The 26,119-nt window shown below is 42.9% G+C and overlaps 1 protein-coding gene across 1 annotated transcript in view; it reads right to left on the minus strand.

The window, feature by feature from the left end:
- CNTNAP2 (contactin associated protein 2) overlaps window positions 1-26,119 on the minus strand; it is a 1,212,102-nt gene that overhangs the window by 700,670 nt on the left and 485,313 nt on the right. Inside the window, exon 9 of the mRNA XM_074985481.1 lies at window positions 18,525-18,674. Coding sequence (XP_074841582.1) covers window positions 18,525-18,674 — 150 coding nt within the window. The remainder of the gene's footprint in view (window positions 1-18,524; window positions 18,675-26,119) is intronic.

Here is a 26,119-nt window from a genome sequence, read left to right on the forward strand (position 1 = left end):
CACGTTCTGGAAAGCACTTCAGTTTATTTTCCTTCTGCTACCATTTCACGTGAAGTTAATTTACCTGTTTCACTGAATTGAAAAAACCTGATGATTTGAATGGCCACTAGGTTCTCTCTGCTCATTTGGGCAATCAGGATTTTTGATCCCTAATGGATGCAGGTGACAGAAGTCCCCATGGTAGTGTTTGAGTGAGAGGAGCTGGGAGGATGACAGGGAGTTTCTGTGGAAAGAGCAAGGCAGAAGGAAGGTACCACCCAAGAGCCTACCCTGTGTCCCTGCCTCTCCCTACCTGGGCCCAGCTTTTCCTCCTTGCAGTGTGTCTGCTCTAAGGATGGCCCAATACTCTGCTCTGGCTCTGCCTTGGGGTCTACTCAGCTTCCAGCAGCTCTAGGGACTTCTGCGGCACCACCATGCTGACATGCCTGCCAGCTCAGAGGATGCTTTGCAGTCAGGGAAAGAAAGAAGCTTCTTGGCAGGGGGGCACAGGCATCAGCTTTTTCTGTTCCATTTCTCACTAAGGGATTTGCTTAAAAAGGTGGCCAAACTACCTGGCTCAGATTTCCAGTAGCTCTGGCCCCTACAGCAGCAGCTTTAACAGACAAAAAGTAGGACTTCATTACACAACATGCAGCCAGTCTGTGAAACTTATTGCCAGGGGATATTGTAAAGGCCACAACTATAACTGGGTTCAAAACCAATCAGGTAAGTTCAAGGAAAATAGGTCCCTGAATAGCTATTAGCCAAAATGGCCAGACCCACAACCCCATGTTCCAGGGGTCCCTCAACCTCTGACTGCCAGAACTGGGATCGGTCAAGAGGGAATGAATCACTTGAGAAAATGCCCTCTTCTATTCTTTTCTGTTTATTTCCTCTGAAATACCTAGTCCTTGCTGCTGTTGGAAGACAGGAATCTGGTCTAGATGGACCACCGTTCTGACCTTGTACAACCTTTGTCATGCAGGCTCCTAACTAAAGAACACTGTTATACAGTCAGAGCACTAATGAAAAATTTCCTTGCTGAATGATGGCAGGACATGCAGTTATGATTTTATATTACTATGTACTGGCCTGAAATGCAAGCACAAGCTTGTTGCAAATAGATAAGTGCAAGGGGAAAGAACTGTTCTGTTTGACGTTTGTTGAATGACATAATAAGGTGTGTTTAAAAATCAAATCTAAATGCAAACTGAGTGATTGGGCAGCAAAATGGCAAATGAAATTTAATGTGGGTAAGTGTAAGGTAATGCATGTTGGAAAAAATAACCCAAATTACACGTACTACATGATGGGGTCAAATTTAGCTATGACAGATCAGGAAAGGGATCTTGGAGTTATAGTGGATAGTTCTCTGAAGACATCCACGCAGTGTGCAGCGGCAGTTAGTAAGGCAAATAGGATGTTAGGAATTATTAAAAAAGGGATCGATAATAAGACAAAAGATATCATACTTCCCCTATATAAAACTATGGTACGCCCACATCTCGAGTACTGCGTGCAGATGTGGTCTCCTCACCTCAAAAAAGATATATTGGCATTAGAAAAGGTTCAGAAAAGGGCGACTAAGATGATTAGGGGCTTGGAAAGGGTCCCATATGGGGAGAGGCTAGAGAGACTGGGACTTTTCAGTTTGGAAAAGAGGCGATTGAGGGGCGATATGATAGAGGTATATAAAATCATGAATGGTGTGGAGAAAGTGAATATAGAAAAATTATTTACCTTTTCCCATAATACAAGAACTAGGGGACACCAAATGAAATTGATGGGTAGTAGGTTCAAAACTAATAAAAGGAAATTTTTCTTCACACAGCGCACAGTCAACCTGTGGAACTCCTTGCCCGAGGAGGCTGTGAAGGCCAGGACTCTATTAGGGTTTAAAAAAGAGCTTGATAAATTTTTGCAGGTCAGGTCCATAAATGGCTATTAGCCAGGGATAAAGTATGGTGCCCTAGCCTTCATAACAAGGGCAAGAGATGGATGGCAGGAGATAAATCACTTGTCTTCTGTTCTCCTTCTCTGGGGCACCTGGCATTGGCCACCGTCGGCAGATGGGATGCTGGGCTTGATGGACCTTTGGTCTGACCCAGTATGGCCATTCTTATGTTCTTATGTTCTTATGTATGGTTAACCATAAGACCAGAAACAGCTCTGTCATCCTCCACAAGACTTAAGACTTATTAATTAGTTTAGTAATATAATTCCTCCGAGATGTTAAATGATGAGGACTGTCTTCCAGTATATGTGCAGGTTTTAAATTTCCTTTCTTTTTTATCATCTCAAGTTCCACCAGGATTTATCTATGAAAACTGGGAGTCACTTAATTAAAACGGACATTTTCAAGACTATAATGTGCATATATTCAGACATCCCCATTTACAATGGTGCTTGCTGAATTCCTTATTCTTACATCGGGAAATGATCTTATCTCCTGAGGACCTCTAAGCAGATGTAAACATCTCAAAAACAGAAATCTCTCAATGATCACTGGGCTTCACTACTTAGAAACTTTACTATCAGACAGAACCATCACATTCATTTAATCAGACCTCCTGTACATTGCAGGCTGCTGAATCTTACCCTTCCCACTCCTGTAGGAGGCCCCAGCCTCTCTCTGAGCTACTTAAATCATGGTTTAAAGATTTCAAGTTACAGAAAATCCACCAGTTATACTAGTATAAACCTGAAAGTAAGTAACCTCTGCCCCATGTGCAGAGGAAGGTGAGGAAAAAAAAAAACCCTCAAGGTCTCTGCCAATCTGATTTAGTAAAAATTCCTTCATAACCCTCATCAGTTAGATCCTAAGCATTTGCACAAGACCTACCAGCCAGACACCTGGGAAAGAATTCTCTGTAGTAACTCAGAACCATTCACCATCTACTGTTGCATGACCAGCCACTGGAAATATTTTATGCTACAAGTTAGATTACTAAAAATGGCATGTAGCCAGTCTTATATACCACACATCTGCATAGCTAATTATACCGGTATTTCTACACTTAATATAAGTTGAATAAATTCACTCAACAGTCTAGACTGCTTTAAATTTCTAGTTTTACCTATGCCTATTTAGTAACCTTAAATGACTTCTCTATATTCAGATGTCACAAGAACAAGTCAAACCTTTCGCCCTCACATCTTCCTTGAAAATTCACTCATCTGATGGTTAGAAACCTTCCACTAATTTCAAGATTAAACTCATCAATGCTACCCTTCTGGCAGGGATGAGCCCTAAATGGAGATACATTTAACCTTCAACTTCAACAGGAAAGGAGGAAAAAATGAGTGTGACCATATTCTTCACAATAACAGCAACTGCGACACTACATTCTACATGCCTCACAGTAATATAACGACATGATTATGACAATGTATTTTATGCAAAATAATTCATGTGAAGCATCAGTGGAAAGGTTACCATTTACTGAATATGACTGTCCTATTTGTATCCTGTCTACCTGTATTCCATTTTCTTACACCTGGGCAACACTGACTAGATAAAAGACTCTCAACTGAGATGGCTGGCTGGGAAGGCCCTGTTCAGGTTAATAAGCCATCAGAAAAACAACAGACACAGAAGTTTAACTCCCTAACCCAGAATCCTTCATAAGAACCCTACAAACAGCCTCTTAGTCATGGCTGCTCCAACACTGAAGGGACTTGTGACCTGGTCACCTGGAACTCCATTTTGTCATACCAGTGTTTTTCCATCGGCTACGATGGGAAATGACCTTGCAGATAAAAGTTTCTGCCATTGCAAAAGCTATTTACAGTAGGGGATTGACATCATCGTGGTTCTTCACTGACTCCACACCCAAAGAGGCTCTGCAAAACACCTGAGGAACAAGGACTCACATATGGGGATGGGAGGAGTGCTAGACCAGGCTAGATGGATGTTTAGCCCATGAAAGGAATACCCAGGGTTTTAAGCTAGAAGCAAGTGCAGCTGGCCACTCAAAAATCTTTGCAGACTGCTTAAATCCTCATTTAGGATGAGACTTTGCAATTCATATCTAATTTATTTAGTACATTAAGCTTAGTTTGTGTGCTTTGTTTATTTGCTAAGTAATCTGCTTTGTTCTGGTTGCTATTCCTTATAATCACTTAAAATTTATCCTAGGAGGAGGCTGCAGACATGCTGACCACTTCAGGGAGCAGAGAAATGCCAAGCCAGGAAAGGCAGGAATCCAGCCTTAGCCCTTCTGGCTAGAACCTGCTCCCTGCATCTCCTCCTGCACCCTACCCTGAAACAATTTGTTATTGCTTTATCCAAAACCAGTGTGTGGATGTCATAATTCAATTATGAGAGAGAAGTCATTTAAGATTACTAAACAGGCATACGTAAAACTAGAAATCTGTTGTGTATTTCCTCTTGACATTGATGGAGGAGGAGAATTTCATACACTTAGGCTGTACAGTTCTCTGTACAGTGCATGACTATAATTTTGGGTTTATATTCCAGAGAGGGAAGGAAGTGCTTTAGGAATTGGGAGGTGCCCTCCCAATATCACATGGAGAACTGATCACATCAGTCTGTGCAGCAGGGTATATCACTACATAGCTGTGTCTACACGTGCACGCTACTTCGAAGTAGCGGCACTAACTTCGAAATAGCGCCCGTTGCGGCTACATGCGTAGGGCGCTATTTCGAAGTTAACTTCGACGTTAGGCGGTGAGACGTCGAAGTCACTAACCTCATGAGGGGATCGGAATAGCGCCCTACTTCGACGTTCAACGTCGAAGTAGGGACCGTGTAGATGATCCGCGTCCCGCAACGTCGAAATTGCCAGGTCCTCCATGGCGGCCATCAGCTGGGGGGTTGAGAGATGCTCTCTCTCCAGCCCCTGCGGGGCTCTATGGTCACCGTGGGCAGCAGCCCTTAGCCCAGGGCTTCTGGCTGCTGCTGCTGCAGCTGGGGATCCATGCTGCATGCACAGGGTCTGCAACCAGTTGTCGGCTCTGTGGATCTTGTGTTGTTTAGTGCAACTGGGTCTGGGAGGAGCCCTTTAAGGGAGTAGCTTGCTGTTGAGTCCGCCCTGTGACTCTGTCTGCAGCTGTGCCTGGCACCCTTATTTCGATGTGTGCTACTTTGGCGTGTAGACGTATCCTCTCAGCACCTATTTCGATGTGGTGCCGCGCAACGTCGAAGTTGAACATCAACGTTGCCAGCCCTGGAGGACGTGTAGACGTTATTCATCGAAATAGCCTATTTCGATGTTGCTACATCGAAATAAGCTATTTCGATGTTGGCTTCACGTGTAGACGTAGCCCATATGTGTGTTCTGACAAAGTGCAGGTTGGAGCCTGGCAGAAGGCTTGGAGGGCTGGTCACAGCAGTGTGATGTAAAGGAATCCCAGGCTGGTGGGATGGGGAGATTCAGTGGTACCCCAGCTCCAGATGGCACTCTGGGATGTAGGGAGAACCTGTTTCAGGAAGGGTGACTAGGGCCAGATTAATGCAGGGGCTTTTGGGGTGGCTGGCCAGGGCCTCAGGTTAAGGCAGGGACCATAGGCTAAAGGCACCCCTCTGCAACTCTTCACCATGGATTGGACACCTGCCTCCAAGCCTTGGTCTCTCCCTCCCTCGTCCATATGGCTGGAGATGCAAGCATCAGCTCAGTGCCATGCCCTGGCAGCTCTTTGTCTGAATGCCCCTCACCTATCTCTGTAGATTGCCAATGGGAGCTGCAGAAAGCAGTGGCATGCAATTTGTAAAGTCATCTGGTCCCTTCTTCTGGGAGCCAGACAGGCTGGCCACCTAAGGGAGCAGAAAAACACCAAGCCAGGCTGGCAGGCACCTAGCTTTAGCCTCCCTATACTACTGACCAGGAGCCACTAGAGGTAAGCACCTTCTTCCCAGCGCCTGATCCCTGCATCTCCTCCTGCACCTCAATCCGGAGCACCTCCTGCACCAAAACTCCCACCTTCTCCTGCACCCCAGCCCTAACCCCAACCCTGGAGCCCACTCCCCCACCCCCAGCTGGAGCTGCACCTTCTTCCACACCTTAGCCCTGAGCTCACTTCCACACTCCAACCCCTCAGTGGCCCACAAAATCTAACAGCTTTGGGCTCCCAGGAGAGTTAATCCAGCTCTGAGCAGGACACATGATTGGTCCATTCTCCTTTGATTTTGTAATCGTAATAGGAAGAGAAATTTCCTGTCCTCGTATGAAAGTTTTCTAAGATCATCAAGCCAAATTAACTAACCTGAAGAGTCTGTTTCTCAAAAGCACCTCTGTGTGCTAGCAGCACAGTACAGTGACTTTCAATATAATTTATGGTTCTAAGTCATTTTGCCTCTTTTGAAAATATCTCACCCCTACACAATTTGTTTTAAACAAAAATATCCCAAAGAAATCAAAACCTGCCAAATCAAGGCTCTTTGAACTTTATTTTATGCTTATCTCATGAAGTGGATCTTTGTCCACAAAAGCCTATGCTCCAAAATATCTGTTAGTCTATGACGTGCCACAGGACTTCTTGTTGTTTTTATTCTATGCTTTCTGAAACACCTGATAATGTAAAAGTGCAAGAGAGAGAGAATGTACGTAGAACAAAAAAGAGAAGACAAAAGTCTCCCAGAATCAATCTTTTGGGGGAAACAAACAAACAAAACCCCACCTTTGTTTAAAAAAAAATTCCAGGAGGACTGGAAACTGGATGCAAGTCCAGGAAATAAAATGAGAAACTGATCAGCAAGAGAAAGGGAAAAGAAGTTGCATTATAAACGCGAAGTGTTTTCTGATATCAGTAACATACAGATAGCTCTTTCAAGTGGTTGTTGGACATACAAGTTTTGCTTATTTGATTACACTGGTCCAGTGAAAAAAAAACAAAAACAAAACAAAAAAAAAACAAAAAACCTTTCCTTTCTCATCCTAGTGTGGAGACAGGGAAACAAAATAAACTACAGTCATAACAGCCCTTTTTTACTTAAATAATAGCTACATACTAGTGTTTATACGAATATCACCATATTGGTTAAAACTAATCATAACGCTGACTGATATACCCTTTGTAGTGTAGACCACAGGCAAACAGAATAGTTCTTGAAAGTGCTGCCAAAAGGAGAGAGAGGAATTTGGAACCATGCTGTTTATTTATTAATGCTATGGCAGCCTGGTTATTAGCATGATGTTTTCTGTGTGAGTATCTAGGTTTAACTCACTGAGGTCTGAGCTACCTAAGTACTTAACTCAAGAGCATGACAAATCCATACCCAAATTGTATAGTTATATCAATCTAACCTCTGTTATAGACAGTGGAATGTTAGTGGGAGAGCTTTTCCTATCAATATAGCACACCTCCACAAGTTGGAAGGAGATCTTTTCCACATCACCAAAGAGCCTCTTCATTAAAGTGCTACAGCCAACTGTGACAATCCAAATTTTAAATACAGACCTGCCCTAAGGTTTGGATAGAACATTGACAGCAGGAAGCAGATGGCCCCAGAGAATATCTATCAACTGATACCTAAAGAGTGATTATATAATAATGTCAGAATGACACGCTTTTAACAGACACAGATGTTCAAATGAGCAGTTCAGAGGGAACCAGACAGACATGGGAACCCACTGGGGCTATGGTTACACTAGCCAGTTTTCTGGCAAACCCTGGTTATCTCAACAAAACTTGTGGCGTGTGCACACACAAAAGGGGATTTGGTGATATTTCAACAAAACACAGCACTTTTGCTGGCAGCATTCTGCCTCAAAGCTTTGAACACTGCTGTCAACATATTCTGTCAACAAAAATGTTGCATGGATGCTCAGGGGGAGGCTTTTCTCGACAGGCAGGGCACCCACAACAATGGGCAGCCCAGTCTGCTGTGCTTCTAAGTACCTGTTTTGTTGAGAGAGCAGCCGGGCAGTCCAGCTACTCTGTTGACAGAACGGAGTGCTCTTTTGATAGGGTTTTGTGTGTAGCTGCACTCTGTCAGCAGAAGTTTTGTTGGGAAATCTCTTCCAACAGTGACTTTTGTCAACAGAAAACTGTAGTGTAACCGTAGCATGGGATGTCTGATGAAGTTAGACCTGCTTAGATTACCATTGAAGGATGGCATGGAATTGGTGCGAGATCTGTGCAGATGGCTTTTAAGCCCTATTTTTTCTCTAGTACAGTGTTTTTATTGCTAATTCAGCAGTACTTTGATTTCAAGAATCTGTTTGAGCACATGTTCCAAAATTCGTCAGATCTATAGGGTAACAACAGTTGATATTCAGGGTATTGTAGCACAGGACCAGTCTAGGAATGGGATAAATGTAAAATTCCCTCCTGTGATACACATAAGGCCTGACACCCAGGGAACACCCAGGCAGATACACTCAGAGGCCAGAAAGGATAAAGTGGTACAGCTAAGGAACATTTTTTTCTGAAAAATCACTCTAGAAAAAAATTGTAAGGGCAAATCCTGTCTATCCCTCTCCCTTTTCATTCACATATGCACATTTAAGACTATGATAATTGTCTAGTTACATATAACAGGCTCTGACTCAGAGGGAGATAAATAAACTTATGGGTTTTAGCATCCCAGTTAATAAGCAGAATGACTGTGCCTTCCATTGGACTTGAATTAATAACTCAAAACATTCCAATAGTCCCATCACTTGCTGGTGAACAATTTAATTCCCCTGTACAGACTCTCAACATCAAACATGCAGAACTGCATTACGGAAACATTTTCCACCTCCAGCTAAATGCAGAGACACATTTAGGTAATTCAAACAGTATTTTATGCTTGTAAATTGACAGTATATAATCTACAGCAGTGAACCAGTTGCTATCAACATCCTATTTTGGGGACTCCTTCAGAAACAATTTCATACAGCAATGGATTAAGTAACCTCAGTGCTTTATTGATAATAGAAGTACAAGGTTTTAAATACTTGAATTTCCATTTCATAGTCCAGTTTTTCCAGTTCAAGTGCACAGATCAGCTTTAATCCACTGACTGTGATAAGTTAATGTGCACATTTTGGAAAAAAAAAATTAAACTCTAAAAGAGCTACACAACTTACAGAAGTTTTAATAAACATTTCTCTGGCATACCAAGATTACCACCTACATATAACGGTATTTACTATGTTTCATGCCTGGGACTCAAGGACAACTTGAACTTTAGGCATGCTAGGATTTTATTGATTGTATGTCCTATAATCAAGAAACTGCCTACAGTGCAGTGCCTATAGTGTGGAAGCAGCAGAGAATAATTACAGATATAACTGGGGCATCAGTCACATTTCATACAGGAGCCATTATTTATAATCAGCACTAAGAAACATACCACCAACACAAATATGGAGATATACCTATTTCACAGAACTGGAAGGGACCTTCAGAGGTCATTGAGCCCAGTCTCCTGCACTCACACCAGGAACCTATCACCATCCCTGCCAATTTTTTTTTAATCTATTTGCTCCAGATCTCTAAATGGGCTCCTCAAGGATTGAACTCACAACCCTAGGTTTAGCAGGCTAGTGCTCAAACTACTGAGCAGAGGGCAACCAAAATGATTAGATGGCAGGAACACATGACCTACAAGGAAAGGCAGAGGGATTAGACCTTATTTAGTTTGCAGAAGAGAGGAGTGAGGAGGATTTGATAGCACGTTTCAGCTGCTAAAGAGGATGGAGAGAGACTGTTCTTAGTTGTGAAAGACGGCAGAACAAGGAACAATGGTCTCAAGTTAAAAAGTGGGAGATGTAGGTTGGTTATTTTAAAAAAACAAAACAAAAATCCCCAACTATTTCACAAGGAGGGTGGTGAAGCACTGAAATGCTTTACCTAGAAAGGTGGTGGAATCTCCTTCCCCAGAGGTTTTTAAGTCCTGGCTTTACAAAGTCATGGCTGGGATGATTTAGGATTGGTCTTGCTTTGGGCAAGGTGATGGACTTGATGAGCTTCTGAGGTTCCTTCTAGCCCTAAGATTCTATGATTCTATATTTATGTGTTAAACAGAAAAAGGAAAGTTGTCATACAGCCAGCAAAACTTAAAGATATTAAAACCTCTCAGAGGTAAATCGACTTCATCTTCTGCCAGTGTGAATTATTACATAAAATAGGGTATTTTTCCACTTCTTCTCCAGCTGTAGTTTTCACAGTCACAGGGGAGAGGGGAGTACACATTGGAAAAAAAAGCTCTATTTTTCATCCTCTGTCTTTAGGGAATAATTTCAATGTTAATGAAGAGGACAAGAGAAGAGTAAGTCCAAAGATATAAACTGACATTTTTAAAGAAACTCATGGGTATGTTGGCTTCATCAAACATCACATTTATATCACATGGCAGAGGAACCAGCAGAGCTTATCCGAAAATTCATTCATTCATTCATTTTGCAGTTGGCAGAGATTTCTAATTTTTAATCGTGCATCATTCAACAACTCAATCCATTCCAACAAGTCTCACACTGGGATCCATTTTTATACTCATATTACCCACCCAAGTAAAAATCAAACATATGATGAAGTATTGGATTTCTGACTGAGATTGTCTTTCTTTGTGAACTCAGTAGAGGTTACCTGCCTATAGTAGTCATATGGGTATTGCTATACCTATTCAGCCATCGTATGGCATTCTCTGGCATACCATTGCATTACAAACAATACAATATGAGTTGCTGAAGTTTACATAGGATCTATGTTACTTTGCTGCACCTTAATCTAATTTTTCCAGCATTGTAAAATCAACTGCATGTATGGAACAATATGAACATGATGAAATAGTACAGAAATCACAGGAATCAAGGGCTACCGCTGTTTTGAATCCCCCTGCCCACTGGTTCTGCAGATTCCATAATCAAAGTGCAGATGAATTTAGTGTTAATATTCATGGTGGAGGAAGCATTGGTTCTTTCATTAAATAAAGTGAGTTTCAAGTGTTTGTAATTATAGAAGTTGTTTTCTCTCTCTCCCCCATCATACAAGACAAATAAAAATCCAAAGAAGCAAAAAGCAGCAAAATTTAAATTAGGTTTTCCTTGCGCTATGAGGGTGTGAAAGTTCTGTGCTTCTGCATTCTTGATACTTGTATTGATTTGGGCTACGTCTACACGTGCACCCAACTTCGAAATAGCTTATTTCGATGTTGCGACATCGAAATAGGCTATTTCGATGAATAGCGTCTACACGTCCTCCAGGGCCGGCAACGTCGATGTTCAACTTCGACGTTGCTTAGCCCAACATCGAAATAGGCGCAGCGAGGGAACGTCTACACGCCAAAGTAGCACACATCGAAATAAGGGAGCCAGGCACAGCTGCAGACAGGGTCACGGGGCGGACTCAACAGCAAGTCGCTCCCTTAAAGGGCCCCTCCCAGACACACTTTCATTAAACAGTGCAAGATACACAGAGCCAACAACTAGTTGCAGACCCTGTATATGCAGCACGGACCCCCAGCTGCAGCAGCAGCAGCCAGAAGCCCTGGGCTAGTGGCTGCTGCACACAGTGACCACAGAGCCCCGCAAGGGCTGGAGAGAGAGTATCTCTCAACCCCCCAGCTGATGGCTGCCATGGAGGACCCCGCTATTTCGATGTTGCGGGACGCGGATCGTCTACACGTCCCTACTTCGATGTTGAACGTCGAAGTAGGGCGCTATTCCCATCCGCTCATGGGGTTAGCGACTTCGACGTCTCGCCGCCTAACGTCGAAGTTAACTTCGAAATAGCGCCCGACGCGTGTAGACGCGACGGGCGCTATTTCGAAGTTGGTGCCGCTACTTCGAAGTAGCGTGCACGTGTAGACGCAGCTTTGGAGAGCAGTGTGAGGGTAGATGGGGAAAAAAAGTTCATTTGTTAATGCCTTTATTTCTGTTACTCCTGTGGGAATGAACTGGAAGAATGAAGTGACCAAGACATTCTGATCAAATTCTGCATTGAGTTCTTTTGGATTTGCTTTGTGGGAACTCTCTGAAGAATGTCCATATAGATTTTTTAAATCATGCTGTCAATCTTAAATCTGCAAGAAATGCCTTTGCACTGTGTATGCAAATGAAGATTAACATGCATGCTGGTGTGTGAGCAGCTGCAGGTTTTGATAGTGTGGCTACTAGGACTAAAAGGATTTCAACGTTAAATAAATGGTCTGGGTTGTGATTCACTGAATACCTTCCTCGATTATATAGCATCTGATGTACCACAGAGATGGTAGTTTAATATACATCTATATCTTGAGCTAGCAAAAATCCCGTGAATCCTTGCTACCTGATATATGTTTCATTTTGCTAGCATGAAAGTTTTGAAACCTAATGCCAGTGCAGAGGATTGGTCAAACCTATGGCATGATTCACAGTACGATGTCAACGGATAAAATTACAAAATTCTATGTGTCTCCTCCCCCCATGTTCTCTCTCTCTCTCTCTCTCTCTCTCACACACACACACACACACACACACTTTAGATGCAGATGACAGTTTTTAAGGAAGGAAGGACTCACTCACATAGATTCAGTGTACTAAACACGGACAAAAGCGTTTTCTTTCTTTTCCTTTTTTATCCCTTCTACCAAGCCCTAGGGGAAATTATATCAGTCCAGCTTTCAGCAAACAGTAGGTCCAGCTACATAGATAAGATTCCATTCACGGTGCATTTTGTACACCTCATACAGAAGCCAAGGAATTAATACAACCCACCAACCAATGTCCCACAGGAATTTGCCATGTAGTTCATTCATCTAAAGCTTAGCTTGTCAGAAAAGAAAAAGGATAGTAGTGGACTGACAGATGCTCACTACATATCTTTGCTGTCACTGTAGGATTAGCACTAGCAGTAAAACTCCCCTTTACATAAGGCTGAGCAAAAGGAGGAGAACATGCTAACAGAATGTGGTATAACTGGAATAATAAAAAAAAAATCCATAATCAAATATTTCCTCTAGGCACTGGGCAACTATCAGGTGTTTTGGTGCAGGCTTAAAAAGCCTCATGAAAGCACCTTATCTCTAAAGGTGTAAACAATTTCTGTCAGGGTTAATGGACTCATTTTCACTTGGCAATTCCCTTCCTCTATTCTGCCCTTTCATTTCATGCACATAATTGGAAAACAACAAAGCAACATCAGTCTCTAGAGACTTTATAGGAAAGGAAAGCTCTCTCTTTTCAAAACTCCAGCCCCATAAAAAAGAAAGAAAACAGAATTAAGGGAGAAGATAATAGACTCTTAAAGGAAGATGGACTCAACCAATTAGCATCCATGTACCCCACCAAATACACAGGTACAGCTGAGGCCCACAATCTTTAACCTAACTTTCCTTAAATTTATTTGAATAAAACATCATTTCTGTCTTTCCCCAGAGAAGATCCTCTGTGTCCACTGGGAGACAACATCAGAGGAAAACAGAAGAAGAGAGAAAGAGGCAGACAGTATATGCACTGAAAATGATTTACTCTTCAGCGGACAAATTACAAAAAAGTCCTCCTATGACTCAGTACAATATACCAAAATTGGAAAATTGAGGCAGAAATGTGAGGCAGAAATCACAAATTCAGTTTCTGGAATGTAGATTAATACCATTAGTATGCTGATTTGATACATTTCCTTTATTTTGGTACCAAACACAATGTTTTTATTTCAATTTCAGTCCATAAATTCGACTTCTGTGCAGCACTTATAGCTAAAACGTATTTCCTTTTAAATTCATTCTTGGTGGAGCTGTCAGCACTGAGGAAACTTTCTAGGCACACCTCAGATGTTACCCATTATACAAGTTCGTCGATGCAGCATTTCAGTACCTATAATGTTGTAGAAGGTGATAGATAGGTGTAGCACACTCTTTGAAAACCCAGAGGATTGCAGCAAATTTTACAGAATAAGGTGCTATAAACCAACTGTTTCAAACAGAAAGGGAACTCATTTCAGACCGGGGAAGACAGGGCTCGCTTAGCCTCTATAGGCAAGTCAGTCTATGAATAAAAATCCAAATCTGAGCAGTATAAGCTCATTAATGGTGGAAGGCAAAGGACTAGGGTGATAACTGTTTCTAGTAGCCATTGGATTGCAACATGTCAACTGCATGAGGTGGATAAGGTGATTCAGTCTAACGAGCAGTTACATCTGAAATGTACTTTCTAAAGCAATAGATCACTTGTATTTACACTATCATGAAAGTAATTCTGTGAGCTTTCTGAGCTATCAAGACTAAGTCTAATTAAAAATTCCTCAAATTGTCATAATGTTTGGAAATTCAAAGCATGTGTTTAAACTGGTAGCATCAGACCATAAGCATATATGTCACTCAAATGGATGTCCCCCTATAATCACACAGCTTTTTTCTTACGCATTACAGACAGCTGTGAAAGGAACTGGACATCTGTTCTCTGTAAATTTGTGGCCTCTTGAAAATACCAACCAATATCTTGTGTTTTATCTATTAACACATTGATCTACAAACTTCCAAGATAATTTTCTTCCAACAATCAATATTCAAATGGGCTTTTTTTTCCCCATTTTTGAAGTAGACTGCTGCTCCCCATCTTCTTTTGCCCTAAATATGTCACACCCAGTGATTTTAACATTCTAATAATGAGAATCATCCCACCAGGTTTCAGTAACTCCAGTTAGAAGGAGTTTGGGTTCATAAATGAGCAACTCAAATTTGACATGTTTGTTATCAAGGCTCCTACCTTTGGTGCATAGGGAATTAAAGAATTTCTTCTAATTCACCTCCTTTTCCCTCTTTATTAATTTATTCCTTAACGTCCTCCTCATCACTGAAGCCAGCCTGTCGCCAAGCAGATTAATCTGAGATGGAGACCATTTAATCTCCACAGTCCCCTTTTCCCATAGAAAGTAGACCAATGTTTCACAAAGCCTTACATCAATTACCTAGCTAGCAGTGACACTTCCAAATGCTTCACTCTCTCTTCCCTTGTAGGACAGGAGGATTTCAAAACCACAGACGTTTTTCTCCTTAAGCACATTTCTCAATGGTAATCCCTGAAGCAGAGCCATCCTGTCCATAGGATGAGGTGAGGCCTCCTCCCCAGGCCCTGAGTTTTTGAGAGCCCTGAAGTAGCTCAGGTATCAGACATCAGCATCAGGGGGTTGGCTGCCCCCCGCCACTCCTTCCCATACTTACCATGCTCGGCTGCACTGCACCCTCTATGACCACTGATACCCCTTCCTTCATGCAGCAGGAAGTGGCCTGTGCTCCCTACTGCTTGTGGAGAAGCAGTCTCAGCAGGCTGTGGGGGTGTGGTGGGGTGGGGTGGAGTGGAGCAGGCTGCCACATTCATTGTATGGTGAATCAACCCATGCTTCTGCTATTGTCTTTTACTGTGCCCTGCCCCGCATAATTCTCAACCCTACTGGTCCAGAATGGGGTAAAGACACAGAGTGGGGATGGAGCAGAGGATGGGAGGGGCCTGTGGTGCAGGGGGGGTTGCCCAGGGCCCCACACCTGAGGCACCTGGGGGGGGTGTTGCCCTAGGCCATGTTCTTCTTCCCTCCCCGAATGGCTCTGCTCTAAAGCCATGTATTATGTGTGAGACATCCTTCCATACAGTGTCATTAATGCTGCTAAGAACAATCACTAGTGATCCTTGTGTGTCAATTTCAGAAGCCTATCCAATCAGAGTGGCATCTCTCATCAGCTTTCAAGGAAGGTAGCATATTGTTCTACTGTCTACCCGTTCTTTGCAGAATGTTCCTTTGATTTTTCTGAGAATTGAGTCCCCAGTGAAGATAATCTATCTGTCTTGGATGGCTAGAGATCTTCGTGGTCATATCTAATTTTCTTAGATGTTGGGTTGAGCTGACATCCACAGGTATGTCTTGTGCTTCTCTCCATCCCCTTGCACTAGCTGGCTCTTGAGAGGTGTCATTCCATAGTTTCCATGACTTGGAGGTGACATTAATTGGATATATCCACCTGTGTGGAATTCCTCCTGGTTCTTCTCTGTGTGATGGCCACAGACCGCTCTTTATTCTGTGAATGTGAGAGTAATAATGTGTTTCTCTAACTAAATTGTCTAGGAATGTCTCAGCTTCTCTAATTCTCAGTACCATCCTTACTGGTCACTTCTTCCAGCAACCATCAACTAGCTCTTTATACACAGGAAATGCCTTCTTGCTTTGGACATCCATTCCTGGCCATGTTTAGATTCACAGAGCTGAATCTGGGAGGCAAAGATCTCACACTCATTCTTCAAACTCTATCGTTCTCCTGCTACCTGCCTCTGTGCTCAGCTCTAGAGCGTGCCTAGCAAGTAACTTTTCAGACCAAGGCTCTCTGTTTAGCATAGCTCAGTTCTGCCCCTCATGGAACTAACCATTCAGACTGGAAACAGTGGGGCTGATCATCGCTCCAAGGGTTGGATCCTCATTGACTTTACCAATGCACCAACAAATAGACCTATTTCAGCTAAAATAAAATTGAAGACTTTCATTGAGACAGCAGAAACTGTTGACAGAAACACTGTGAAGATGCTCCAGGGGGCTCTTTTGTCAACAGAGCAGATCAAAAGATCAATCTGCTTTTATGTGTAGATGTGATTTGTCAACAGAAGTTTTAGCGGACCATCTTTTCTGACAGTAACTTCTGTAGACAGATGTTTCTAGTGTAGACATAGCCTGAGTGAAGTCGTAGGGACAGAGGGAAACATAGAACCAAAAGCACAGGCAGAGATGGGCATGAACACAAGTTAACCACTGTGACCAGTGAACTTTAATATGACTACTTTTATAATAAAACTCTGACAAGAATTAGCTGTCAAGAAGTGCTTTTCATTATCATCATTACTATGATGATACAGGTTTCCCAGAAATACGTGGCATAGGCTATCAAGAGAATTAGCTCTATTCTTAATTAAGCATATATTAGTTTTTGTAAGACTATTTAAACACTCATTTCATACATATTTTAACGATTCTCCTGATGAAAGAAAATAAAATGAGAATAATCTTGAAAGGGTTTTTTGTTCTTTCTGCTTTGTGCACTAAAAATCATCATCTCTGTAACTTTTTTGTCCCATGGGTAACAAGAGTATATGTTGTTCTGTATTTTCCATTAACTATTCAACATACACAATTAAAACAGACAATTAAAAATCACAGCAGATTTCTATTAAAAATCCCTGTAAGTTATTTTATGGCCAGTGTCCTGATATACAAATTCAAACTACCTGTGAATCAATCAGCACAAAAATTTCATTGATCTCAGTGTTCGATCTCCATGGGAGATTCACCTTAGCAAAGACTGTATGGGTAGGCCATTAGTGAATGTGATAAAATAAGAGCTGACATATGCACAATGAAATAGGTTTATGACATTAAAACAAAATTCTACATTGTAACTGACCCTTTCTGGCTAATACAAGGTGGTGAGGGAGAACAAAAGAAGCTTCTTTTTACTCAGGGCTTTTAAAAAGTTGTAGCGTTAACCTTACTGAAGTACATGGACTGTTCTTGGCTCATAGTGTTCGTCCAACCTAAAGCATTGGAAGAGTCAGGGAAGTGCTTCAATCTGTCCATCTTAAACACAGGCTGGACTGTAGGCATTCACTTGTACTCTGTCAGCTCCAATGGCAATGAAACATGTGCTTAAAGGTAAGCATGAATTTAAGTCCTGTACTAAGTGTCTGCGTCTACACTAGCAAGTTCTTTCAAAAGGTTTTTCAAAACAAAGAGGCTCTTTCGAAAGATCCCCTGGAGTATCTACACACACAAAGTGTTCTTTCAAAAGTAAATTGAAAGAACACAGTGATCCTTTTGAAATCGCTCTTCCTGTCCCTTTTCAGGAAGAGTGCCCCCTTTCGAAAGCTTCTTTGGAAAGAAAAAGTGTGTAGCCTGCCCCGCCCCCCACCCCCTTTCTTTTTTTTTTTTTTTTTGAAAGAGCAATCCTCCTGAGGCCTGATTTTTCCATCCATGGCCTGTTCTTAAGAACGAGTGGGGGGCTATGTGGACGCTCTCTTTTGAAAGAGCAGATTACTCTTTTGATCCACTTTTTGCGTGTGGATGCACTCTTTCAAAAAAGTTCTTTTGGAATAGATCTTCCAGAAGTACTTCTTTCGAAAGATCTCTGTAGTGCAGATGTAGCCAGTAAGAATGCCAGTAAGCCAGTAAGAATGGGTTCCTAAATCATGGCTCAAAAAAGAAATAGGTCTATAATCCAGCTCCATACCACCTAGTGGAACTGGTTCCACGTTATGGAGACTTTATGGGGTACCTTTTCAGAAAGTGGTATTATGGAGCTTCCCCTTAAGGTATCAGATCTGTGTTACCATCAGAGCAAGGTTCTGCCTCTATGCCAAACTTTCAACAACTGATTTAATGGTGGAAAAGAAAATAGATTTGAAAATGCACTCCTCAGAAAGTAGGAAGTAGTATCTCATGTAGTTTTTTGGGACTACCATGAATGAGGAAAATAATAAAACAGTAGATTTTTTTTTTTTGGCAGTCATCCCTCAAGCTACTTGCATAAAACCCACAATACAAACACTAAAAGGACTGACTTTCACCCTAACTTCCACATTTACCTATTTCTTAGATAACAAAATGATAGCTCTATTCAGATATATTAGTACTTCAGTTTTTACCTCCAAAGAAATATTTCTCCCCAGTTTTAACTTGTAGAGGACTATTTGTTCGAACTGCTGAGGCTTCATCTCCATCAATGGTGAGGACAGCAAAATTTTCCTTAGCTAGAAAACGGATTTCATGCCATTGCCCATCGTTGAGTCCGGAGCCTGAAAAGAAAAGAAAGGTGGGACTTTCAGTTTATTCTATAAATATTTAAATTTGAAACCTGCAACAATTTTAAGTGTCAGACACATAACAAAATTTCAGCACAAAGACTTAGTGTAGATAGGGACATCTAGACACTTTGTAAAATGAAGTATTAAAACATAATCTGTATCATTAAGGTAACTTTGAAATCGCTTGCTCATAATACAAAAGTATATAAATGTTTTAAAGCAAACATTTCACCTCTATAAAGCCCAATTCTCTGTTTAATTCTCAAAGAAGTACATTTTATCAACAACCAAACTCAAAAGAATTATTGATATGTCTATTTAATCCTAAAAGACAACATAACAGAGGACATATGGCTTTGATTCGTGCCTCCAGTGAGTGCTTCATAGCACTCACATAAGGGAAAGGAAAATGAGAGAAGAAGAAAGGCTTAAAGGGAAGCCTTATTCAAAAACAAACCCCATCAGTATAAAATTGCATTAGAAATTGAAAATAAAGAGTTATCATAGATCCATTGAAAAACAACCACCCACCCAAATTTTTAAGCTTATGTAAGCGGTTGTCTCTCTGTGCTGGTACAAATGACTGCACCACAAATAAGTGGAACAGATGTCTGGACTTAGCAAAAGCAGATAGCTCTGCTTCATGGGCAAGGGTGGAGTAATGAGGCGAGTGACTTCTGAAAAAAGGTGGATGATGATCAGCTCTGTGGTGTTAACTTCTCCCCCCAGGAATGTGAGGTCTGAAGGGAAGAAAGGAACAAGCCGAGACAAAATAGAAACAAAATTCTTCATTCATATTCAGTTACTGGATCACATTAACAGTACATGATACAACCCAATACCATGCAGTGCAAGCAAATTGTCTCTAAATCTAAATATGGTGCACAATAAGATTGGAGGTAATAAAATGGCTGATAAAAAGTCTAAACATGAAAAGAAATATTATTATCCATGCACCAAAAATTTTAACAACCATAGCCTTTCATAAAATAGACGGTATTCACAGCAAACATGAATCCCTAGTGACACTGTTGCCTTCACAGAAGTTCTTTTTTCTGTTGCTTCTATGCATTCAGTTTAACAGAGGAAGATACACTAGTACTTGATAAGAACAGAGATCACAATTTACAGGTGCAATAAACATGATCCCATTTTGCCTCATACTTAATTAACAACCATTACCAAAATAATCCTTAAATTACAAGACTTACAAGTAAAGGGAGCAACAGTTCAGGATTTCCTCTGGAGCAGCATTTTCCAAACAGACTCTTTAAAACAATTTGGCCAGTTTCTTTCAGTTTTAAACATGTTGTTTTCAACATGTCTCCACATGGGTCTATGTGTGGAGTACCTACCAGGTAATGTGAGTAGGGGGAAGAGCCCTACTAAGGCTGGATCTACACAGAGCCACTCTCCTGGCAGCTCCATGCTAATAAGCAGGTGGTCCCACAGCTCATTAGCATAGCCGCATAAGAGCTCGCTCTTGGCAGAGTGGGTTGCTGGCAGTAAAGCGGCCGCGTGGATATGCCCCGCCAGCAAACAGCCCCTCTGTCACCAGCCTCTTATGCCTGATAAATTGTTCTCTCTTTTCTGACTGATCAGGAAAGATACTTTTATGAACTGAGTGAAACCCTGTCATGGATTGAGTTAAAATCCCACTGAGACTGATAGATCTCAACATGTTCTTCTAGTATCATATATGCAAGCCTTAGGTTACATCCACACTACTGAATTTTATTCAAACTGATTTTGTAACACTGGAGCCGTGTCTAAACGTGCACGCTACTTCGAAGTAGCGGCACTAACTTCGAAATAGCGCCCGTCACGGCTACACGCGCCGGGCGCTATTTTGAAGTTAACTTCGACGTTAGGTGGCGAGACGTCGAAGTCGCTAACCCCATGAGGGGATAGGAATAGCGCCCTACTTTGACGTTCAATGTCGAAGTAGGGACCGTGTAGTCGTTGCGCGTCCCGCAACTTCGAAATAGCGGGGTCCGCCATGGCGACCATCAGCTGAGGGGTTGAGAGACGCTCTCTCTCCAGCTCCTGCGGGGCTCTATGGTCACCGTGGGCAGCAGCCCTTAGCCCAGGGCTTCTGGCTGCTGCTGCTGCAGCTGGGGATGCATGCTGCAGGCACAGGGTCTGCAACCAGTTGTCGGCTCTGTGGATCTTGTGTTGTTTAGTGCAACTGGGTCTGGGAGGGGCCCTTTAAGGGAGCGGCTTGCTGTTGAGTCCGCCCTGTGACCCTGTCTGCAGCTGTGCCTGGCACCCTTATTTCGATGTGTGCTACTTTGGCGTGTAGACGTTCCCTCGCAGTGCCTATTTCGATGTGGTGCCGCGCAACGTCGAAGTTGAACATCGACGTTGCCAGCCCTGGAGGACGTGTAGATGTTATTCATCGAAATAGCCAAATAAGCTATTTCGATGTAGGCTTCACGTGTAGACGTAGCCTGGGTTATAAATTCAAATTTGAGTGTCCTGACCTCCCCACAAAGGCGTTAGTGCTGTCACACTAAATCACCAAACATCAACTGTTGCAGCAGTGCATTGTGGAAACCTGTCCCACAGTTCCCTCACCCCTGTAGCATTCTGGGTTTTTTTGTTAGTGCAGTATAGGAAAAATGTCCCTCAAGTGGTTGTGGGTATTGGATGTTATCTTCCCACATTGCATTTCCTTCATTCCCTTCTGTTGAAAGCAAATGGCCACTTTTTCAGAAGGAGACATGCCCCCAGCAAGCCAGACCCCACAATCTTTGCCTTGAGGGTAGACCTCCCCCTGGCAACAGCCAGTTCCTGCAATCTTTGCTCTGGGGTGGGGAAGACATCCCCTGGTGACAGACAGCTCCCAAAATCTTAAATTCATGGTCTTCCAGTTACACTACTTCCTGTGCACCTAGAGAGCATTGGATATGCAACTAGACAGAATGGACAACTGTTCGGCATTATGGGACACATGTGGGACTCCTCTGGAGGCCAATAAAACCAGTTTAAATGGAAGCTGTTTCAACACTACCATTAATCCAAACACTTACATTCAAACCTCCTGTTAATCCCACTCTAATTGTCAGAGTAAGAATATCGGCCATACCACCCTCTAAATTCAAAATAACGTTATTTGATGTGTGAATCATCACAATTTAAAATCGAGCTGAGTGCCTGAGATTTGAATTGTGTTACTTTACTATTTGGTGCATGGTAAATTAAAAACTGGAATAACTTTACCATATAGATCCTGGTTTTTTGACTTTTCAGTTAGACTTGGGTTTCTAGATAAGTGATTTCCATCAAGTTTTAGCATATGTTTGGGGAGAGGATTTGAACCATTAGGCTGCAGCCCTTATCTTAATCTGGTCTTGTCCTGGGGAATGAGGGAGCTAGCTAGGCTGGGACTGCAGATGGCAGGAGAGTCTCAGACAGGTAGCCATGTTAGTCTGTATCTTCACAAAACTAAAAAGCAGTCCTGTAGCACCTTAAAGACTAACAATGCAGTAGACCCTCAACTTGGTTCCCGTCTCTCCACCACTTGCAGGACCTGAGAAACCGACCAGCACACGACTGGTCAGTTTCCCAGGTCCTGCCAGAGCAGGGGAACTGGGAATCAGGTTTCCATTTGGTTCCAGTCTCCCTGCCACTAGTGGAACCAGGAAAACTGATTAGCAAATGGACAGGTGCCGGTCAGTTTCCTGGGTCCTGCAAGTCCGAGGGAGCTGGGAACCCAGCGGCATCCTACTTCCCATCTCTCTGCCACTGGCAGGAGCCAGGAAACTGACCAGCCAGGTGGGGAGCTCATGGGAATAAGGGGACTTCGAAGTAGGTGGTGTCCTTTCGAAAAGGAGCCCCGTCGGGACGAGCCGCGCGGCGGCGAGGAGCATCAATTTCGAAGCACCGCTGCCGCCCGCATGCTAATGAAGCGCTGAATATGCATTTCAGCGCTTCATTAGTAAACTTCAAAATGGCCATTTGCGTGGCCATTTCGAAGTTTGGGGCACGTGTAGACACGGCCATGGTTTCACTTAAAATCTCTTTTGGACTTTTAACTCAAACAGTTTCAGGATAATAGACTGTCTGAAATATGTAACTTTAAAAACATCAGGGCAACTTTTGAAGGCCTTGCTCTGTTTTATGGTCATCCCTTCCTTAGGCAATGTCTCACTGAAGTCCATATGCATTAGCTTATGGAAAGAAAGAACAGAAAAACAGAATAAGCCTACCAGGATTTGGCTACTGGTGTAGATGTTAAAATACATAATTCATTAAAGATCATTGATATGACACTGTGCTGCATGGATTGTCACCAAACATCAACTATGTCACATGTGTGGGTATTATTCCTCTTTTAATTTCTATTTTATTTCTAAAATTCAGTTTTCATTTTCTTATCACGTTAGAACTCAATGATCTCCCTGCACACACACATTAGGGATGCATAAGCAAATAAAAAGGTATGCACCACTTGAAGAAGGTGGACTCCAGGAAAATCTCTCTGTTTTATTGCCCCAGTGTGCAGTGAAAAAAAGACAATGCAACTCCCAAGCAGCACACTGAAAAAGTGAGTGAGGTCAATGGCAAAGCAAGCAGGGGCGGAAGAAAGAAGCACCGTGCACACACTGTGCCCCTGCCAATGAACATTCAGTAGAAGCACATGGACAATGCGAAGCATGTTGTGGTGTGTATATGCAAGTAGGCATGCAAGGAGGAGCAGACTCTGCAAACTACTAACCTACAAGCCACTAGGTCAATACGGCTTTTGGTTTTACTCACCTACCCTTGTGTGTATGTAGCAGCTAAGGACATATCCTTCTCAAAGCCATCCTGCCCACAGGACAAAGTGGGTAACCTGCCCCAGGCCCTGTGCTTTTGGGGGCCCCACCGTGGCCGTTCCCACGGTCCTGTGAACTGGAGAAGGGAGGATTGTGGCAGGTGGCAGCAGCTGCAGAGGATCACTTCCCTTCCCCTCACCCTGACCTCTCCCTTTGCACTCAACAGGCAGCGCAAGAGGCAACCTGCTCCACTTCACCACAGCCTCCTGTGCCACTGAGCTCTACTTCTCCATGGCAGACGGAAGAGGCTTCCACTCCCAGCTGGCGACAGAGGAGCTCAGCTCAGCAGGCCAGGATGCTGTGGTGAACTAGGCTTCCCCCCACACTGCGTGGTAAGTCAGGGGGAGGGGGCAGGGAGGGAGAGGTGACACTGCTGCTGCTTCAGCCATGCCCCAGGTAATCCTGGCCAGGCTAGTCAGGGAGGGGCGGAGGGGGCAGGGCCTGCAGCATGGGTGGTTGCTCAGGACCCCCTTCCAGGGGCACTTGGGGGGGGGAGTTGCCCCGACCCCCTTTAGGACAGCCCTGTTCCTACTGATGTTGTTTGGACTTATGACCTTCACATTGGTGGTTTGTCTCAGTAATGAAAGTATTCTGTGCAGCTATCACCGAGTCCATTTCATCGGTCACAGTTTGTAGCTGCTGACTGCAGATCACTAAGCTTGTGAGATACAGCACTCAGATTTGTTCTGGCTCCCACTGCCACATGTACAGTCATTAGTTTGTCCCTTTTATCTCCAGGTCCATTCTTGACCATGGCACTTCTGTGCAATTCCATAACACTCTTCTAGACAGATATTTGGACAGCTATTTGGCACTAGGTATTCATAGCTGTGCTTCAAAAACTGCCCCCGCCTCCTGCCCCCACTCACCAACATTGTTATAAAGACCACACGTTCTCCCCAGCTGAGTTTGTGTCCGCTGTAGGTTGCAACAGCTGTATCAACCCTTTTTTCAAGGTGACCATCCATCCTAGCTTTCCCGGGACAGTGCCTCATTTAAGAAGAGAGACAAATTGTCCTGTATTTTGCAGGGCTCCTGTTCCCTATCACCGTGTTTTGGGGTGGCAGCCTCTGCTGCCAGGGACCTCCTCCACTGGGTTCCCTGGAGCTTTGCACCTTGTGGCAGCAGCTCCTGCTTCAGGAAAGCTCCTCTGTGGGGCAGCTGCCCCATTACCTCGCATTCCACAATGGCAGCCCCTACGGCTGGCAAACCCCACAACAGGGTGGCACCCTCATGCTCTGGTGCCCTACACTTAGGGCAGGCAGCTGTCACTGCTAGGGAGCCCCTCCACCAGTAGGCTGCCTCATTCCCTAAACTCCTACTCTTCAGGGAGGCAGCTCCTGCCTCATCATATGCTTCCCCCCGCCAAGAGGCTTTGGAACATCCCCACCCCCCGAGGGGGTTCTGGAACCTCCATCCTCCACTTCCCTTCATCACTGGTGTTTCCTTCCCCATTCGAGGATGCAGACCCTCTAACCCTGGTGCCTCACCCTGGAGCAGCAGTCCCATCTCCAGGGAGCCCTGACATGGGACAACAGCCCAGCCCCCATCTCCAGAGGTCAGTGTCCCTTATTTGACATAGGGCAATGTGGTCACCCTACTTTTATTAGATGGCCATTTGGTGTTACAAGAGAAACTGTTACTGAGCTGCACAGGAACTGCTTCCACTGAGGACAATTTTGTGCAAGTTGCAATGGCACATTTTTGAATGCAATAGTCTCTTGTGTACTTTGTGCATATAGAAAGAGATTATAAGTACTTCATAAAAAAAAGTATTCACACAACAAAAAATCCATTTTCACTGAGAACACCTAATACACTAAGGATACACTGAAATTAAAGGTGGAAAATGGCTTTCCCACAATAGAGTTTCAGTTCAACAAGGTCAGACTGCAGCACATACCAGAACTAAAATATATACATTCAGAAACCTTTCTATGAGTCCATTTACTTCCTCTGAGATCAATGTGTGTGATCATGTGTGTACTTTGCTGGTCTTATTTTGTTCTGTATTCTGTACCCAGCTTTCTAAATGTTTTAAATAACTGAAAGCTTTTTTTTTTAAATTAAGTATGCCACCTCCACAATCTCCTCTCTCAGTGCTCAGAAAGCTATTTTCATATGCAAATTAAATATGCTAATGAGACAGCCTATCCAGAATTTCTTTTAAATGCTATTATTTTAAAAGTAAGACTCTTGAGGTAATTACGGACTGAACAAGAAGAAACAGATGTTTCTAATAACAGACACATAAGGAAGGACAAGATTAATGAATACAAAGAAAAAAAAACAATGCAATAACTTAATAAATACTAGAAAACCGAGAAAGGTACCATCTGGTGTAGTTAGTCTTCAAAAATGTATAGTATCTAAAATCTTAAATTTCTTTACTGTTAGTCTTGAGTGATTAATCATAATTACAGGATATATACATGTAAAATACATTAATAAGACTTCAAAGACCAAATCTTCTTCTGGCCAAAATCTTTACTGTACATAGGGAATTTTTTTTTTTGGCTAGTCACACTTAAAAGACAAAGCTTGGCCTCTAGTCTTACTGCATTACTGACATCCATAATTCAGATAAGAACATCAGTTGAACCTTTCAATAAAATG

Source organism: Carettochelys insculpta, chromosome 2 (assembly GCF_033958435.1).
Source record: "Carettochelys insculpta isolate YL-2023 chromosome 2, ASM3395843v1, whole genome shotgun sequence".
In the NCBI taxonomy this organism is placed as follows: Eukaryota; Metazoa; Chordata; order Testudines; family Carettochelyidae; genus Carettochelys; species Carettochelys insculpta.